Source organism: Anoplophora glabripennis, unplaced genomic scaffold (genome assembly GCF_000390285.2).
Source record: "Anoplophora glabripennis isolate ALB-LARVAE unplaced genomic scaffold, Agla_2.0 scaffold197, whole genome shotgun sequence".
NCBI classification, from domain to species: Eukaryota; Metazoa; Arthropoda; class Insecta; order Coleoptera; family Cerambycidae; genus Anoplophora; species Anoplophora glabripennis.
Window position 1 is genome coordinate 791,966 of NW_019416387.1, and position 21,864 is coordinate 813,829.

The following is a 21,864-nucleotide window of genomic DNA, read 5'->3' on the forward strand; positions in this document are numbered from 1 at the left end:
TGGGCCCCAAGAGAACAGCAATGAAAGTTAGCCCAAATTGCACCACTAACATGCATCAGTTATCGCCTAATTGGATATTTTTAACATTCGAGTGTCCTGAATAATCTAACCGACGATTCAAAAGGTTTTTGGGGTCGCTGATTACGAATCTGGTCTCGGGCTTTTTAAAATTCAACATGTGGGATCCAATATGCCGGATGGAAAACCGCGAAAATCTTCAAACTCGATCGATTTGATGGAACTTTGATTGGGGCTCATATTTATACAAGGCTTCCTTTGACCTTTAGAAACGCGTATCAGTGGTATATTTTTTGAAACTCCGTCGTGAAAACTTAATTTTGATTTAAGCGTATTTTAGTAATTTTCATACCCCGCCGCTGGACAAGCTAGTGTAACCTCACTCACAGTGAGGTACTGCTCTTTTGGGCTATCGAGATAAGAGTGAAAATGCACCACTTTCAGTTTTTTAATTGTAGCTCGAAAACGAAGCAAAATTTCATTCATTATTTAGAGAATTGAATTTCCCGAAAATTTAAAAAATTTAAATAGAAAATTTTATGCAAAAAATCGTTAATAAGATTCTTTGATTTTTTTTACTTTTTTGACGCTAATTTTTTTTGTAGAAGTAGGCAAAGAAAATTGCTATACAAAAAAACTAGATGAGGTTCCTTTCAAAATGATGCGTTTTCAAAAGTTTTTGGACTAATATTGACTGAGTTATAACCGGGCAAACTTAAATATTTTTTAGATTTTCGTCGTTTTTAACATTGTCAAAAAAGTAAAAAAAATTAAAAAAAACTTATTTTTTGCTTTTTTTAAATTGTTCATTAACGATTTTCTTGCCTAAAATTTTTCTTTTAAATTTTTTAAACAAGCCATTTTCATAGGAAATTCAATTGTCTACAAAATTTTTCCTATGAACTATACCTAAATTTTACTTCGTTTTCATGCTATATTAATAAAAAAACTGCAAAAGTGCATTTTCACCCCTATCTTCAATTTCAACCCTCTAATTAAACGAAAGTTGAATAAGATAAACTATGAAACGGTACTTAACAAGTAACCTAGCAGAAAATTCAACCAGAGATTAATTATAAATAAAACACTCAAAAATACTTTCTAGTTCCTAATTTCTCATTCCCTGAATTTGTTCCCGTCAACATTAACGTATTGGAATTCAAAAAGTAAGCTGTAACCATATCAATTCTTTCTTGATTCGTATACATGATTTTTCATAATGTACAAATATTTGAAAATTAAAACACAAACTTATAGTGTGCCGTCACTGAACATTGAAACAAATAACTTTATAAGATTATACACTTGCACCACACAAAAGCACTGAACACCCTCTCGAAAACCGAAGTCGAAGACTAATCTAAAAATGTAATCAAATGAAATATTTGGCCATTCTCGTTTTATACCAGGTGCGAAGACAGTCGGCATATCCGTTTTCAAAGGCATGCCGCAACAGAAAAGCGGTTTTTTAATGATCGGCGCTTTCTCCACATTAACAACAAAAAAATATGGTGACTTTAAAATAACACGTCATTGTAACTGTTTTCACTAACTTATTTTCCATTAGGTTCGCTATCTCAGCACCAATATTAATTAATATTTAATAAATCATGTAAACATTTTTTATTTTTTTTATGTTGAGCGCTTCCACCACAGTGATATCAAAATAGTATGATGACTTTAAAATAACATGTCACTAAATTATACAAAAGTAATCTGTTTTACCGTTCCATTTTTCATTGTCGTTTCCCACAATGCAGGTTGATTTAAAAACAACTGACAACGTTGATAGTGCACTAATATCGTACTTTTTACAAGTTAGCTAAACTTCATTTTGTAGTTCGACTGAATGGGTTCTTGAACCACCCTCAAGTGATTTTTTGTGCTCTTTTGTGTGTTTTTTTTTTTGTATTTCATATAAATATGGTATTTACATAATGATGGAAACAATCAAAACCGTTAAGAAGAAGCGCACGGAAAAAGCACGAACTTTCTCAGACGCTTCTCATTTTTAATTAATAAAATTTTTGAAACTATCTAGTAGACCCGAAGAAGCTACAAAAGCCCTGTTCGACCGATTTCCCCAAACCCAAAGAGAAAACCGTTACGCGTAAACCACCGCCTCCCCCACCACCCCCGCCTCCCAAGAAAAAGTGCCCCACTCCAACGGTGGAGGAATGCAGGTACTGCCAGAAACCGCCGGAGAAGCCCCCCAAGGCGGAACCGCCGCATAGGGGTCCTTTGCGTACGTGCGAAATATCGCGAAAGCCGCTCCCACCGACCCCCACGCCGCCGCCGAAGAAAATCGAACCGAAGCAGTATCAGAAGAGTACCTGGATGCCGGTGAAGTTGAAAGGTAAATAGATTATTGAGAAAGTCTAATACTTATTGCCATTGGCATCCGAGATTACACAATTTAAAAATATGTTTTTGTACAAATATACAGGGTGTCTCTAAAGGGTCTGTTCAACGCTCCACCAGATATACTACGGGCTCAAAATAATAATCGTCACTGAAGGCGAAAATAAAATAAAAGCTCCCAATTTTTTCGGATAGCATGGATTTTCCTGAAAATTTGCATACAAGCTCATCTGACCCCCCACTTCAAAAGTTATATTGTCTATAGTACTATCATATTCGATGCAAAGTAATAAATCATTGCCTGTCAAGGGAACCAATGAAGTACGCCTTTAAGGGTTTTACAAATTGAATAATTTCTTTATCCATTATGAAGGGACGAGGGGATCAGTTCAGGTCTGGCACCCTTGTTGCTACAAAAATTCCTTTATTCTCATAAACTATTTATTTTAAATGTAATTTATTATAAATCCAATTTGTTTCCTAAATTCCACATTTTACCTCTGTACGCGCCACTGTTGTTTACTTGTTTTTTGGAAGCGCTCTCTAATTGACGGCAAAGCTCGCCAGGTTAGTATTTGACGTATAACCGACCAGTTCGTACACTCGATGCACCGGGCGACTACAGCTACTACCAGAACACAGTGCATATGCAGCGGTATTTCAGATTTTACATAGAATTTCATTTTAAATTTGAAATGATTTATCTTACGCCTCCTAAAAATGATGACACGATTTTTCTTTGATAAAAGGCCGACAATTTTTTGCTCTACTTTGCATCGTATACGATCCTACTATAGATGTGTGCTTTCTCTATTTAGGGGTGAAAACTACCCTTGTACGAAAAAAAATGCGAAAATGATTTACGTATTTTAAAGATTTAATTCGTGTTCAAATATGTTGGATAAAGTTTCTTTCATGTTTTTTAATATAATTTATGAAATTTAATTACTTTTCAACCCATAAAAAACCTTAAAAACTAACTTTCCATGGCCAAAAAGAAATAGGAAAAAAAGTGAATACACCAAAATATTCTTGTGAATAAACCAAAATATTCTTTTGGTGTATTCACAATGTATTGCATTTCTTTTGTTATTCATAAGAAAGCTTACGACTCATTATAAAGTTGCAACCCTTAAAAACCATCCCTTATTATAAAATAAAATATTGTTTAAAGCTTGAGATGTTTTAATGGTATGCATAATTATGTTGAATTATAAACATTTTATTGGTTTTCAAATGATCTATGATATAGTGCAACTTTTCAACCGCCCAAAAAACCCTTATGGAAGACCTACCCCCTCATAAAACCCTACCCCTTATAGAAAAATTTCCTAAAAATTATATGTTAGTATGATGATATAACTATTTTTTTTTTAATTTTATTGAATTTATTCTTAATATTTTTTTATTAAATTAATATCAAATAAAAAACATTTTATATACATTATAAATGGATACGTGTGTGTATGTACATTATTAAAATACTTACTCAAATCAGTTCACAAGTGCTCCAAAATACACTAAGATGATTTTACCGAAAAAATGCGATTTATTTTTTACCATAACTTTTGTAATTTTAAAGTCATAAATTTACTCAAAAAAACATTTTGTAGGAAATTTAAAGCACTTTAAGTTCTCTGATTTGCAGTTTTTTATCCCTTCGTTTTTTAGATTTGTAAGCTAAAAGGGCTCAGGAAAGGCAGTCTTGGAGCTTAGTTTTGAGATTCTAACGGTCATAACTCAGTCAAATTTTGTCATCATTTTTTATAACTTTGTTAGTTTTTGAAATATTTTGAAAAAAGGCGATTTTTTAAAAAATTGAAAAATTTTATTCAAAAGTAAATGATTTTTTTTTTAATTTAGGCTTCGAAAATCGTTCAAATTCCCAGAATCTGCTGTTAATACATAAATAAAGTAAACTGCAGAAGGAATACGTTTAATTTTTTTTCCGTCAAGTAATACCGATTTTTTTTATCAAAAATCAAGACAATCATTTTATTTTGATTGGAACTTCATTAGTTTTCATGCTAACGGCTTCTACCACCACTCAATTTAAAGATCTTTTCAAGAACTTTGATAGGTGTTATATAAGTTTTCCTCGAAAAAACTTTAATTTTTCCGCTACAGGACGTTGAACGTTTCGATTATAGCTATCTTCGAAATTGACTTCAACTTCTGGGAGTTATAACTCGGGTTCTATACCATCTACAAAAATTTAAAAAAGCAATCTCTTTGCTATTTAATTACCTTAATTTTTGCTTATGATCATTTTTTGATATATTAGCGAAAAATGGCTCAAAAACATGCATTTTTTGGGCTAAAAACGAACATGTTGCAAATAACTCAAATAGTATAGTAATAGTAGAAGTAGTACTGTACAAAAAATTCTTATAGAACATTTTTTGCTTAGAATTCGTCTCTCTATCGAATCGTGGGGTTATTTTTAATAAAAATTACCACCCTCCAGAAGGGGTGGCATTCACCCCTAGGGTAAAATCACACATCGGCACTATATATCTTTTGTTTCTTGGGCTATCCCTAGCTACAGTTCAAATTTCACGTCAATCCATTCCATCCGAAAAAATTGGTAGCCAAAATGATTCAGTGACTGGACTATAAGTCGATTTAACTAAACTCGCCTTGGCCCAAAAATTGATAATAACTGAGCTATATGGTGTCAAACTTGAAAAAATAAATAACATTGTCTTTAATATTTAATATAAATTCGATTTTCTCAAAATATCGACTGATATAAGGTATACCTTTTTTTTTAGCAATGTGAGAGAGGAATCGAACAATGAAAGAAAAATGCCAAAGGCAACGCTGTCAAAGACGTATAAATTTAAATGGATAATTTCGTCTGCTTTATAATCCAGGCATATTAAATATCAGTTTAAAAAGCGAATAACTCCACAACGAAGCCTGACAGGAAAAATTTTTTTTATGAAGTACTATAACTATTTTGGCTTCCCCTGTATATCCTTTCATTTTTGACATGACCTTTCCGAACACCCTGAATAAACAAATATAATTTAACCAAATGTTCCTCATCTAAAAGACTAATAAAGTCTAATCATTTGTATTCAAAAACCAGTTGAAATAAAAAATGTAGGAGGTACTTTTTGTGTAAAACTAAGTTCAAATTTTAAAGTTCGAGCCTTAAGAAAATTTAATTTAAACTCCCTCCCTTAGTTTTAACTATTCCTGACTAATTTTGATTCATGTATATGTATAACTTTACCCTTCCCCCCTCCTTGTAACTTTGTTTAGAGGACGCGAGAAATTCGAAAAAAAATTTTTTGGCAGATTGTTAATACCATCGACAACTCAAAAACTAATTTTAACAGGTCACGTGACCACTGATTTGGAACTATTGCGTCAGATTACTGCAAGCCAGTTTCTTAAACAGTATAAATCGACTTTGACACTCTGACGTAGTAGTATTCACCGTTATGGATAAAATATTTCAAATTTATCGCCAACCACCGTAATATGAGGTTACTGATCAAATCTACGATTTTAAATCAAGGTACTGATTCGGCTTGAAGGACGAACTCAGTTTGGTGCTTGGATTTTTTAATATCTTGCGTTACTAATTGCTCGTATAATTTAACAATATGAATATACAGGATGAACGTTTTTAGAGCCGCATCGTTGGCTTCCCGGTTATCTTAAGAAATGCAAGATAAGTCAAATTTAAAGACAGGATTTGACAACGAATAACGTGCCGAAAAGTGATTTTCATCTTGAAACTATCAACGAAAAAACTGAAAATTTAGATTTTCGTTTTTAACAAAAACGGAAAGAGGTAGGTTTTTTAAACTCAGACAATGTTAATATTGTATTTTTTTAATTGATATATATGTTCCGATCTCAAGTGAAGACCAAAGCAACTCGGCATTGAAATATTTGAAAAACTTGTTCCCATATTTATTTAGCCATACCCATATACAGGTCTGGTCGAACTAAACGTAGAGGTGGTAGAAATGTATACGCCCAGTTTTAGAAAGTGCGCGTGGGCAAACGGTGCACAAACACAGCCGCACTGGGCGACCGCCATAAATTCAAGTTGTTGACAAATTGCCTAGCAGTGCAATACAGCAATGCAATATATTAATTTTATTTTATTGATGATTATTTTTATTTAATAACTTTTCTAACCTGAACCTAACAACCATTCCTCATCCTTTCCTGGCAAGAATATCTTCATACCTTCCCGTTGGTTATATTTTAATGGCAATGTAAATGTTTTAGATATGTCATAACCAAAATTTACCATCAATATAATAAAATTGTTTGAGGGCATAAATAATCAAAATAAGTTGTTAGCCAAATGAACATATAATATAAATTTTCTACACATTATATACAAATTATTATTATCTTTTACGTTTAGCAGAAAACTTTTTAGGGACGCCTATGAAACTCATTAAATTTTATTGCTAGGCGTTTTTATACATGTTGAACTGACTTCGGAAAGACTATAAGCCAGACAATATCGTATATTTCTTTGTTTTCATCAAAATGCCAAATCATTCATTTTTACAAAAGTGTTTTGAAAACATAACAACAAATTATAATTTTAAACGAAAATTTGACCAATAGCGGCTACAGAAAAATCTCAAATATTCTGTAGAATAAGAATCCGAGTTTGCCTATACCAAAAAACCATTGCTAAATTCAGGAGAATAACAAACATACAAAAAGAACGAAAAATGACCCGTTTTTCGACATATTTTTCACTGTTACTTGAAAGTAAGCCCTAAATAAAAAGTCATTCTTTATTTTTTGTTTATTAGACGATTTTCTATAAAATTACAACTACTATCAAAATAAATTTGAATTTTGCATTAACAATGGGCGAAATATAGTAGAAAAAATCATATGTATATTTGAATTGATAAAACTTTGTGAACAAATAGTAAAACATATGTCAATTTTACCCTAAAAATTTTGCAACGATCGATCGCGTGGTTTTCGATTTCCAGAATTGTTAATTAAGAAAATTTCAAAAAGTTTATCGCGGACCGTGGGTTTAAATTAAGGTTTAGAAAGGACACACAATTTTTTAGAGATACTTGTCATAATAAACAATGATCAATACTAAAAATACCTATTTTTTCACATTTTTGTAACCATTTAGAATTTTTTTTAATTTTTCAACATTTTAATCTATAAACAATTTTCTGTGCAATCGATAAAATCTTGCACACATAAAAACTACGTCGTAACCCCTTACTTTTTAGCCAAATACAACAGCATTCTACTGTGTAGATTCCGAGATATAGAAGAAAATTTTGTTATACTTCAATGAATTAGAGATCATTAAAATAAGAAAATACTTTTTCTTAATTTAATCTTTAAAACGTGAATTTCGTGAAATACATTGATGAACACAAACTAATAAACGAAAGTATTATTCTTTAAACTCAAAATTCGTGCCAAAATTATTTATTTTATTGATTTTTGATGACATATTCGTATTCCTCTCATTTTGCTATATCAAATTAAAAAAAAATCGTCTTGATAACAGTTTTATTCGAATACATCTATTAAATTCAAATAATTTTATATCCATTATTTTCAAAAACGAGTTTGACTTACAATCGACGTACGAGGTCATATGAAAAAAATCTTTGGTACCAGATTCCGACATAGGTAATATGTCAGTTGCTGGCATAAAAAATAACGTATTCCGATTGATACAAAGTTGTCCTTAATTTACCCTTGCAAGTTGTTGAATGTCAAATCCATGGAGGTCTAGATGATGACCTCGCTCGTCATTCAATCCTACAAATTTTGTTTGGAATATTTTCTTCCACAATTCGACCTTGTCGAGTGATTCAGTGATAAATGAGTTTGACCTCTAAGTGCACTGCAAGGACATACCAGGAAAATTTTCAGACCTCATATTCAGACGTAAAATTTGGAGTTCTAGTGCGGGCATAAAAAATTAAGTGTTCTATTAGCATATTCAAGTCGGCACCGGTTTGACCTTCAAACTTAAGGTCAAGATCAAACCCATCAACTACAACTTTTATCTGATTATGATGTATTTTTCGTATTTTTGATCAGAATTGTGATTGTTTATTTACCATCTTTTTTATTATATTGTAACGAGTGAAAATTGCAGATTGAAAATTTTCTTCTGATCTAGCTAAATTCTTATTTTTTTTTATGCCGTCATTCGTAGAGAAAACATTGAAGACCTGCAAACCACAAGCCAAATCCGAGCCGACGTTAGACAGTTCAAAGAAAGGTTTCTTGGACGGATGCAAGGGTCTTCTTGAAAGCGTGTGCAAGATGGTCTGCCCCGGAAAATTCCGTTCGGGAAAGAAAGGGGCAGCAATTGGGGCCGTCACGACTCAATCTATGCCCGAATTGAGAAACTGTAAGTGACTTTTTCATTTTTTTTTAAACTACATTCAGTACCCTCTGAAGAATAGAGCGACTTTCTCCCTAAACGTATCAAATCTTTTTAGTTATCGTGAAAAACTTTTATTTACAATTCACAGATTCCCATTATAAAACGATCGACTCTGGAGATCAACATGACGATAAAAAATCGAAGAAGAAACCTTTCAGAGAAAAGTACCCGTGGAAGAAACAAAATATATTACCAGAGTTGAAGAAAGAGACATTTCTCACCTTGAAAGAGAAGGAAATATTTTATGAAACAAAGAAACCTGACGAAGAAAGGAAAATCCTTGAGACTGAATCGCCCAAGCATCTGTCCGACCAAGAGGAAAAGCCAAAGGAACAGAACAGTAGGCAAGAGGAGATAGCCGAGGGAATAGAACCAAGTGAACAAATTGTATGTAAGACTAGTTTGCGACTATGGAAAGTATACGAGCGCGATGCTGAGAAAGACCAAAGCCAACCAAAAAAAGAGAGCGAGGTAAGAGAGAAGAGGCGACTAAGGAATCCTGCAGGCAACAAATTATGTTTATGTACCAAGATAACAGCTCATGGAGAGACGTATAGGAGGAACAGGTCATACAGCAACAGAAGAAGTCGCAAGAGAAGAAACGACGTATTCGTCAATGATCTTAAGGTCCCGAGAAACAAAAATAAGACGAACCAATTGTGCCCAGAGGAGAACGAGTCCAAATGTAAGTAAGTACTTGTCTCCTAAATCACATTTCTGATGTTGTACTGTTAACGAAAATTCCTTATTTGAACTCGTACTAACATCAACCTATCAGAGCTTGGAATATCTTTTTCTGACCTAAGATTTGGATTAGCTGGCGGACCGTCCGAGAAAAAGAAATATCCCTGGACCAAAACCGACTACAGCAAGCTCGAAGACTGCACCAAAGAGTCACTAATCACCAAACTGTCCACGAAGAAACAAAGAGAGCGAGAACTGGCAGCAATGAAGAAACAGGAAGAAGAATGCACAGATAGGAAAGCCTTGCAAAGAAAGGAAAAGTGTGAAAACACTGAAAAAGGTAAAGGAAAACTGCTACAGTGGAACAATATTACTCTCCTCATTACTTTTCAAATTATTAAAACAAACTTCGAATTCTAGCACACGAAGATCAACTATGTGGTGACGACAAAACAGCCAAGCTCGAAAAAACATCAGAGACAAATGAACACGATCAAAATAATGGAAAAACCTTATCTGAGGAGAATGAGAAGCTTTTGGAACGATATTACCAGAGTCTGACAATAAAATGTGCGAAAATATGTGCAAAACCTAGCCCCCTCAAGATGATCTGTGAGTAACTCATTATTTATCGTTAAGAGTACAGTAAAAACTGAAAAATGACTATTTTTGTTGAATTTTAGGTTTCAGCTTACTAGATATTGTTGCTGTATTTCAATGCTGGTAGGAGCATTAGTCCGCAGAATAGTTGCCTCTCAGAATATCATTTGTATTTAAAAAAACAGCAAATGTATTTTGCGACTGTAGTATTGTATGAAACAATACCAACGGAATTATTATTTTAATATTGTATTAAAATTTATTGACATCATTGTTAAAATCTAGCTTGTGTTAAATTTTGTCTGAAATGCTTTTGGCGAATTCTGAAATACAGGGCGGGCCATTAGTGTGAGAAAGTAAAATAACTCCCTTGTTATTCATAATACAGAAAAAAGTTCATATAAAGGTTGTACAGAATCAAAAAACCTAAAGGACAAAATTAATTTGAAACACACAGGGCGATGAGTAAAAACGGGACACGCCAAATCTTACATTTTTTAAATGGAACACCCTATATATTTTTAAACATATGGCAATATAAACAGTTTAACATTTTAGTGGGGGGTTGCTAAGTTACACGTGGTGCAAAAATATATGATAGAGTTATAGGCAAATGTTAGGCAAAGACTCCTATATTAGCTAATATCGATATTTTATACAGGGCATTTTTTATAATACGATCATTTTTAGAAAGTTTAAACTGGATTTTCTAAAATTTTTCAAATGGAATACCCTGTATTTTATTATTCTTTTTATTAGAACTTTTATTAAGCATGTTCTATATCTAAAATTGTTAGTTTTTAAGATATAGCAACAAATAAATATTAACTAATAAAATTAACTCAAAATGGAATGATAAATTATGAACTGACAAGTTGGCACAATGTGACAGTTTTTTCCAAAGCCATTTCGTGCACCGAAAATATTAAATATTATGTTTTTCCAGAAATGTTGCTATATCTTAAAAACTAACAATTTTATGTGTAGAACATACTTAATAAAAGTTGAATTGGACTGATATGTAAATAAAATAGAATAATAAAATTCAGGGTGTTTCATTTGAAAAACTTTAGAAAATCAAGCTTGAACTTTCTTAAAATGATCGTATTATAAAAAATGCCCCGTATAAAATATCGGTATTAGCTAAAATAGGAGTCTTTGCCTAACATTTGCCTATAACTCTATCAAATATCATTGCTCCAAATGTTAGTAGTTGAAAGTTAGTATAACTTCTTCGAGGTCATGTTTTTTCTAAAATTCGAAGAATTTTCTACGTAACTTGGCAACCCCGCACTAAAATGTTAGCCTGTTTATATTGCCATATACAGGGTGTTTCTAAAATAGGGTTCCAAACTTCTGCTGCGTTTATAGTTCCTATTAACATGTGCCTTAAACCGCTCCCTTAGGAAGATATAAGCCCTTAAAAGGGCTCAAACAAAACTGTTTTTTTTTTCAAATAAATTGCAGTTATGAAGGATCCGATCATTTAATAAATAATTTAGGACATAAACTAAGACTATTTAAATTTAGAGTTACACTTACTAATTAAAGAACTAATTACTACTGCAGACAATAGCTAAATGTGAAATAGAAAATAATGGGATTAAAATATTCAAACTAAATTTACTCGAAAACCATTGGAAATATCGATTTGGACAAAGATAATATTTTTACGTAAAATTGTTAAGATTTTATAAATCTGTAGAGAAAATTGTAAAAAAATTGAAATAAAAAAATTACGGGCATATGATTTGCATGTCGAAAAAAACGGAGTAGCCCATGTTATTTAACGTAAAAAGTTATGTAAGACCCATATTTTTTTATTTATTTGCGACCGTTTTGCCAATAACAGAAAAATAACAGAAAAATAGAAAATGTAATATTTGGCGTGTCCCGTTTTTACTCATCGTCCTGTGTGTTTCAAATTAATTTTGTCCTTTAGGTTTTTTGATTCTGTACAACTTTTATATAAACTTTTTTTTATTAATTATTTATTAATTTCAAATACACATGACATTTCTGAAGTACCTATCTCTACAGGTGTAGTTCAGAAAACGTTAATTTTATGTAGTTTTTTATGCAAATAACATTTCATTCCAGCTGAGAAACTTAATATAGAAGATAAACCTGACGGGGCACCTCCAAATATTACAAGGGATTATGACGATAAATCTAAAGTACAAGTCGAAGCAACTCATAATCCTACCAAAGATTGTGACGCTAAGGCTAAAGAAAAAGTTAAAGCAACCGAAAAACCTACCAAAGATTACGACGACAAAGTTAAAGAACTAGTCAAAGCTCCTCAAAAAACTACCAAGGACTGCAGCGATAAAACTAAAGAAAAAGTCACAACATCTCAAGAATCTACTAAAGACTGTGATGGTAAAGCCAAAGAAAAAGTTAAAGCAACTCAGAAACCTACCAAAGAATGCGACGATAAGGCTAAAGATCAAAAACTTACTAAAGATTGTGATGATAAAGCTAAAGAAATAGCCAAAGCGTCTCAAAAGTCCACCAAGGACAGCAGCGATAAGACTAAAGAAAAAGTCACAACATCTCAAGGACCTACTAAAGATTGTGATGATAAAGCTAAAGAAAAAGTTAAAGCAACTCAAAAGGTTAGTCAAGACTGTGACAAGGTGCAGAAAGAATCTGAAGCAACTAAAAAGGCTGCGATATGTTTTGGCAAACGTGACCAAAGCCTGGCAAAGCAATGCAGTGATTTGTGCGGAAAACCCAATCCAACTCAGAAAATTCGTAAGTAAAATGTTGACAAAGTCAAGTTTATAACATTATTGAAAATCAAATATTTAATTTCAGCCTACTATGAAAAAGACAAGCCACAGAAGTGTTTCGATCCCTCAATGCTGATATGTGAGGTGAAGAAAGTTGGGAACTGCGAACAACTGGTGTGCAAACCGATGCCCAGACCTCAACCATTGTGTAAGATGAACGCAGTGAATAAGGAGAGAGGCCCAAAAGTCGAAAGACTGCTGAAATGCAAGCTGGTCCGCAACAGAAACGACGAAGAATTCCTCATCTGTAAAGAAATCAAAATGGGCGACCACCCAGAAGAGGAGTCGGATGGCCAGATAGAGGCAGAGGCGAAGAAAGCTAAAAAACCTGTAACAAAACACAAGAAAAAGGAAAAATTTCTCGTTGTTTCCAAGAAACTGGTGTGTAAGGAGGAAGTCATTCCTTCAACTGGAACCAAGGAAATGTGTTGCAATATCATGGAAGTAAAAGAAATTGTTGAAGATGGGACGAAGAAGAAGAAGCGGAAGAGGGCAGACGGGAAATTGGTCTCACCTTTTACCTATAAAGACTTGCTCAAAAGAAGTGAACAAGTTAGGAAAGCAGCCGAGGAAGAATTGGCGAGGAAAAATAAGGACACAAAGGCTGGCTGTAAGAATAAAAGGCGGTAATATTTGAAATGTTAAGACATTGTTTGCGGTTTTCAATATTTTTTTTTAACGTGTAATGGACGAAATATAAAATTGCTTCATCCAATTCGTTTTTGTCATAGATTATATTTGTAACTGTGTTAAAAGGTAAGATGTTTCTGTATATTTTTAATTTTAAATTCGAAAGGTGCAGACGTCTCAAACCAATTAAAAAACGAAGGTATTTTTATTGTACAGGGTGTCCCCGAAAGGTCTGTACAAAATTCTACCACAAATTCTCGAGATGAAAATAGGTAGATTTGCCTTATTTTACTTTAGCACAAAAGTAGATAAATACGGAGACACGGGCGTCAAAGTTAATAATTTATTTTCAATTTTCTTCACTATTTATTGATAGAACCCAGAAATGCCGAAGAGGAATTATGGAGACGTATTCAAAATTCAGTGAACATTTTAAAGCAAGATGTGGAAATGATACAGAGTGCAGTTTAATTTTCTTCATCGTATTAATTTCTGCATACATGAAAACGGTGGTTGTTTTGAACATTTACTTAAAAGTGCTTTTACATAATTTAATAAAATTCACATATTTTTTTTACTGTTTATTTTGCAGTTGTATTGAAGTTTGTTTGATTGCGCCCTAACAAAGCAATTTTGAACTAAGGTAAGTTGAGTTAAATCGCCCTATAATTGCATTTTTCTGGGAAACGGCTGCTCCTGACACCCTGTATCTCAGTAATTATAAACTTTTGTACTAAAGTGAGATGCGGCAAATCGATCTATTTTCATTTAGAGAATTTGCGGTAAAATTCTGTACAAACCTTCCATACATTTTGATCTCCTTAGACTTAGCTTTCTATACACTGAGCGTTAAAGTCAACAAAAAAGTAAATATTTTATACTGTATTTTAATATTAGCATCTGTATTTTAACTTTAAAAAGTGCTAGTTAATTCAAATTAAATCTAAAAATTTGTCTCGATTTTATACTGGTTAAACCTTACCTTTGAGCTTACCGGACAAAATAATTCAATGGATTTAAGTCGGGTAAATGAAGTGGACAATATACAGGGTGTTAATTAAGTATGTACAATAAATTCAACAGACGATTATTTGAGTGATTTTAAAACAAAAGGTTCATATAAACATTGGTCCGCAGATGCTTCGTTTTGAAGATGCAGGGTGTTAAATTTTTGTAAAAAAAATGCTATTTCCTAAATATCTTAAATACCCTTTACCCAATTTTGTTTTAATTTGGCAGTGTTATTTGTAGTGTTAAGGGGCTCATTTAACCCCAATTTGATATTAGATTTATTAAGTTCAGTGGCGTCCCGAGTGGTACCTGAACAAATATTTTTATGATTATTTCCTATTTTTTCCCCATATTTCTTGTGTGGTCCAGGGATATGCAATTAAATGGATTTAATTTTTTTCTCCAAAAATTAATTAATTTTTGGAAACGAAAAACATTCGAGTGACAAAGAAATTGTATTTTTGGTTGCTTAATTCAAAAAAATATAAAAATTACGAAAAAGTCAGTGGCGTACATTTTTTTTGTCAAAAATATTCGCTAAGGTATCGCTTGGGACGCCACTGGACTTAATAAATTTAATCAAGTTAGGGTTAAATTAGCCTCTTAACACTACAAATAACACTGCCAAATTATAACAAAATTGGGTAGGTAAGGGGTATTTAAGATATTTACGAAATATCAATTTTTTTTTGCAAAAGTTTAACACCCTGTATCTTCAAAACAATGACAGCTTTCTTTATAGGTTGCACCAAATTTTATTTAAATCCATTTATATTGGTAGATTCTTGAGATATAAGAAAAGATATTCACTTTTTCCAAAATGTTCCTCGAAAGCAAAGCTTCGGTATACAAAAGTTTTTAAAGCAAAGTGTACTTATTTTTCTATAAAACATCTATGTATTCTCGTAATCTCAAAATTTAAAGTGAAATCACTCTTTATATAAATAATGTAAAATTACGAGTAGACTACTTACTACGAAAAAAAAAAACAAGTTAAAAATAAATTTATCTCTAGACGTAGCACTTTCTACCGACGTCTAATTTGATACATATGTACATACATATGTGAAAACTATAACATATTAATATAACTAAATGTATTTAATACAAGGTGTCCCGTATAACAAATCCTTCCATAGTAATGTCAATGATATTAAAAAAAAAGTTTCAAATAAAGGTTTAACCAAATCAATTTCTTCATATTTTAAAATGGGGAACTTCACGGAGACGTTTCAACTTTTGAAATAAGCTTACGGAGATGATTCTCTGGGTCGTACGGAAAGTTAGAAATGGTTTTCACAATTTAAAAGTGGTCGTCAGTCAGTTGAAGTGATCCTCGACCAGGAAGATCTTCGACTTCAACTGATGACTCCCACTGTTCAGAATGTCAAATTGCCGATTGACTGCCAGAGAAATTGCATCTCAATTGGGTCACGTCATCCCAAACTTTCTTAATAAAAAATTAATAATATGGGATTCGATTTTCTCAAAAATATCATACATACCTTTTTTATAGAGAATTTTATGCTCTACAGCATTGGTCCTTTGCACGTTTGTGGAATTCCTAATACTTTTTAAGTTATTCACGAAATAAGTTTTTTTGTAGTTTTCCGGCCATTTCCCGAATTTTTCCGGTCCGCTCCCGTGCAGAACATTTTTTTTCTTCATCTGCTAGCAAAAAAACTAGCCACATACAAAAAATTGTGGATTTCGGAATTAATGCCGTCTTTAAATACAATTTTGGTTAAGGCGATTGGAATATACGTATGGTCTTGAAAATTACATTTATGTACATAAAATTTTGATCACTATTAGTATTTATTGCTATGATATTCAACAAATATTGCATTTTTATGTATCTAAATGAACTGATCAATAGCAAATGACCTTCACATTAATAGATCCACAAATGTTGAGGAATGTTCTCCTCTACATCAAGTATAATCACTAATCAGTATCAAGATTCCATAGACATATTTCACTAAAATGTAGTTACAATAAATGTGACACATCATTTATTTGTGATTTAGTTTCACTCTTCTGATGCTTTACAATATGTCTTAAGTTTGTTATGTAATGTTTTATTATCGTTACTACAATTATTATACAGGGTGTCCCGGTACTTGATACAAAAAAGTCGATTATGTACAAATAAGTGAGGTGAAAATAATATCTGTTCTTCATATAAATTTTTTTCATACGGGCCTTCGTTAACAAGTTACGGGCCCTCAAAGGTGAAAATTAAAGTTATTTTTATTGACAGTTTCTAAACTATTAACTTCAGCATGATGCAAATTTGGTGATCGATAACACATGCGTACAGCTTGTTTTTGATGTTGTAAGTGAAACCTCACTATGCCCCGAACGCCAGGGACGGACTATGCCCAATGGTTAACAACCCAGAATTTTTGCATAAATGACGATCGCAATCTGCCTGTATCAAAAATACGTTCCCTGAAGAATTTGCCAACGATAATGCCCTCTTGGTTCAACTCGGTAAAATTAACAGCGGCGGCGCCTCCACCATTTTTTTCTTTTTAATTTTTAATTGGAAATAATTACTATGTTAGAACCGTACATATTTTTAAAATAAGAGCCTAGAAAATCTTAGAGTCTGCTAATGTAATTTTTAGTAACAAAATTTGACAAAACAAAACAAAACAAAAATAATTTAAAGTTAAACAAAATTTAAAAGAATGAAAACTATCAAATACATTTTCAATATGGGCACTTTCCACCTCCACACACTTCCTAAGTTTACGAATGTTATTTGTTTATACACGAAAAAGCATTTCTGGGTATATTATCACAATGGAAATTAATTCTTTGTAGCAATTCATCCCTTGCCTGTACTGGGGTTGCGTACACTAAACTTCCCGACGAAAGAAGTCTATTGGATTAAAGTCTGGAGAACGTGCTGGCCATGAAATTGGGCCTCCTCTCCCAATCCATTTATTATTAAACACAATGGATAAATAATTTCGTACATCAACATTGAAATTGGTAGGAGCCCCATCGTGCATGAACCAAACGTTTCTTCGGGTGTCTAATCGAACATCGTCTAATAGCAGCTGCAAGTTATTTTGCAAAAACTCCAAATATCGATGTCCATTCAGACGTTCCTCAAAAACGTATGGCCCTATTAAATTATTACCCCTTTTTGTGTACAAACAAATAACATTCGTAGCCTTAGGATGTATGTGGAGGTGGAAGGTGTCCATATTGAAAATATATTTTGATAATTTCCTTTCTTTTAAATTATTTTTTTAACTTTAACTTTTCCTTGTATTGTTTTTTTATTTTGTGATATGTGTAAAGTGTGTTTACCAAATTTTGTTAACGAAAATTACATTAGCAGACAGTAAGATTTTCTAGGTTCTTATTTTAAACATTTTTATGCTTCCAGCATAGTAATTAATTACAATTAAAAATGGTGGAGGCGTCGCTCGATGTGCACTGTGACATAAAATCACAAATATTTCTTAATCTGTTAATTTTACCGAGTTGAACGTAGAGGGTATTATCGATGGCAAATTCTTTAGAAAACTTATTTTTGATACAGGCAGATTGCGATCGTCATCTATGCAAAAATTTTGGGTTGTTAACCATTGGGCATAGTCCGTCCCTGACGTTTTGGGCATATTGAAGTTTCACTTACAACATGAAAACAAGTTGTACGCATATGTTATCGATAAAAAAAATTGCATCATGCTGAAGTTAATGGTTTAGAGACTGTAAACAAAATAATTTTTTAATTTTCAGCTTTGGGGCCCGTAACTTGTTAACGAAGGCCCATATGAAAAAAATGTATACGAAGAACTGACATTAATTTCTCCTCATCTATCTGTACTCGTCTTTTTTGTACCAAGTACCGCGACACCCTGTATAATTCATCTGTTGGAAGGTGTAGTAAATAAATAATTTGAGAGATATCGGGAATTTTTCTTATTTTTATTGTTTTTTCCGCATTTAAAAAATGGATTTCAATATTTTTTTTATATAAAGTGTTCCCTTTTGGCAATATAACTATACTACCAACTGCTAAGTTGAACATTCTACTTTAACACTTATGTAAACTATTACTTGTAAGGTAAACGCAATTTAAAATTTCTGTTTCAAATTACATCAATATTCTTGCATTTTAAGCCACAGATATCACACCTGATTGGCATATAGTCGGACTACCTCTGCTGCATTTATCAAAATTTTCATGGCCAAAATGAAAACAGCTTTATGTGTTTGCAAGAGTGTTAAAAAACACTTACCCCAAGTCCAGTACAGTCTGCATCCTAGGGGAGTAAGCGTCTCTGTCGGCGAATATAGAGGGGTGGTTCGCCCTGATGGTGAAGTAACTGTCAATAGCGCTTTTTGTTTTTTCATGAGAGTAGTAGCAAGCATGTAGGAAGAGGTAGACGTATTCGTCGGATATCTGGGGCAAGTGCGCTTGGGTGTTCATCCTGAAAAAAAGACGAGAAAAAAATTGTTAAATATTTTCATGATTTCCAAATTACCGAAAATTTAGAGAGAAATAACCAAATGTACAAGTGGAAACAATGGTTCTCGAAGATCGTCATTTGAAACAGTGTCCACTATTGCTAAAGCACTGCATGAATGTTTTATTAATAACACAGGCAGACAAAATCTAAAACCATATGCCGAGCTATACTTTTGTTAAGGTTTTTGACGCGATGAATTCTATCCCAGTCAGGTAAAGAAATTCTAACCTAAAAATGTGAAATCCGTGTTTTTTTTTGCTACATTTGAAGTAGTTTTCTCCGCAAAGCTGGTTATGGCGTCTGAAAGTATTACTTTTCCCCTTCAAAATCCATTTTGAATCGTTCGAATACCTTATTTCCTCTCCGAGAAATCGTCTGTTCAAATTGGTGCGTTAGGCGCATTGTCAATATTCGGAAACTGAACATCAGGTGAAGAGAAAAATCAATCACAAACACCAAAATTCCCATGGTTTTCACGTTTTTGTGGTCGCTGATTACGAATCTAAAGTCAGAATGACAAAATTCCAAACGGCGGATCCAATATGTCGGATTGAATAACACAAAATGTTAGAATTTAGAAACGAAGAAATGTTGTCTAATAATACAGGAAATTTATAGAAGAAAATTATACAATGTGTTTCACTTAAAGTCGGGACACCTCCATATTTAGGATCAAAAAGGCCTACTTTTTGATATTAAATTTTTTGATATGTGATCTTTTCTACGGCCTACTATCATTATGACCCTCAAAAATTAAAAAAATATTAGGCATTTTTTTAAGAAAGAAATGGAAAGCATTTCCGATTTGATCAAAACCCTAAATTCAAAGTTTCTTTATTATAGCTCTACAGGGTGTTCACAAAATAGGTACAAACTTCGAAAAATTTCCCTCATTGCAGTGTCTTGTATTAACAATGGAAAATATTTTCAAGGTATTTTCCCATAATTTTATTAACCGTAGGTATATCAATGCAGTTTCATTGATTTCACTCATATAGGGTGCTCACAATAGGACAGCCAAATTATATATATTTTTTATTATACCAGAAATGATTTTCACAACGAAATAAAATTTAAATATTACTGTTTTCTATTAGTCCACTTTCAATTCGTCTGCTCTTATTTCCAATAACTCTGCTCAACTGATGTGCTGTTATTTGTCGACATGCTTGTCTAATTCTATTACATAAATCTTCTGGGGTCTTGTTTAATAAACCTTATTCAAAGTTCCCCATAAAAGAATATCGAGAGGCGTCAAGTCTGGAGCTCTTGACGGCCACTCAACTAACGGATTGTTGCGACCTATCCACTTTCTCGGGAAATTCTCATTCAACCAATGACTTACTATTACCGCATGATGAATAGGTGGTCCAGCTAGTTGAAGGTAAAGGTTCTGTCTTGAAGAGGTAGTGTATGTACTGAATCCCAGAAATCATTATTTAAAAAATAGAAAAAAATCTGTGCTTTTAGATTAACGTTAAAAATGAAGGGCCCGATTATTAATTGAATTAAGATTTATGTAATAGAATTAGACAAGCATGTCGACAAATAACACCACATCAGTTGAGGAGAGTTACTTGGAACAAATTCGAGGTCGAATTTCGAAGGGGGAAAATTGTAACACCATAGATTTTATAACCGGATAGTCTCATTTCCAAGCAAAAAAAGCTCTAATACAGGATAGCCTTGGAAAGTCCGAATATAGACGAAATCGCCAATCTAATAAATTCCAACAAATAATTTATCGGAGAGGGAAACTGATATTCGAACAATTCAAAATGGATTTTGAAGAAAAAGACTAATACTTTGAAATGTCATAACGAGTTTTATAGAGATAAATTATTTAATGGTGTAACATAACCTCAATACAATACCGTGTTCTTTTGATCGGAACTATAGTCTGGGTTCTTTGTTCTTTCATATTTTCCATCACAAAACGTCATTTATCTTGAACACGGTCCGCGTTAGAGCTTTTGATGATGAGTACCTTTTTTGTGTAGAAAATATTGGCGGTTTAAAATATGCTTTCGAAATGCCAATTTTCCCGAAGGTGTAAAAGTTAGGAGAAAAAGAACATCACGCAATTAGCGCCTAAACGTAGCTAATATTAATAATAATACATGTACTATTTTTTTTTTGTATCTCAACCGTCTCCTGAGATATCGTGAAAAAACTGAAAAAAAAATTTTTTTTGACACCCCTATATCTCAAAAACGGTGCGTTTTCGGACTCGTGTTAATAAGAACTGTTTTTCTTAGAATGAGCCAAAGAATCACACCCTTCATTTTCCTCAACTATTTTCAAAGCACCCTGTATAAGTAAAAACGCTGGTGATCTTTCTCTCTACGTTGCATAGTCTCAAAGGAATCATAAAAAATTTTTAAAAAAATAGAAGTCCTGCTGCTTACGATTAAATCCTTACTAAATCAGTTGCGTTAAATCTAATTACCCCTTCTTGTATTTTTCACCAACTCGTTCGCTGTCAATACGTACCTAGTTTAAGCGTTACCCGTTCACATTACAACCAACAAGGCCAAATCTATCCCACCAAGAAGTCTCTATTCATATAATTCGTTACCCTTCATTTTTTTTTCACAAATTAATTATACCGGTTTCTAATAATCATAGCGTCAGAGCTTGTGTACATTTAATTCTTAATTGTTTATTTATCGAACAGTATTTACCAATAATTGTTAGCAATAAATGAGGCATGTGTCGCACAAATTATGTACATATGTATATAGACAAGCTATTAGAATATATACGACCGTTAGCGAAAATGTCGCGACCCCACAATAAATTATTATGTTAGCATTGCCGTCAAATTTACATATTGGAAATA

At 32.7% G+C, this 21,864-nt stretch overlaps 1 protein-coding gene across 1 annotated transcript in view; it reads right to left on the reverse strand.

Annotated features, from left to right (window-relative positions):
• Positions 1 to 18,982, reverse strand: part of LOC108904879 (alpha-tocopherol transfer protein-like) — a 68,478-nt gene extending 49,496 nt beyond the window's left edge. The window contains exon 1 of the mRNA XM_023454394.1: positions 18,792 to 18,982. Within this exon, the coding sequence (XP_023310162.1) occupies positions 18,792 to 18,982 (191 nt within the window). The remainder of the gene's footprint in view (positions 1 to 18,791) is intronic.
• Positions 18,983 to 21,864: the final 2,882 nt, after the last annotated feature.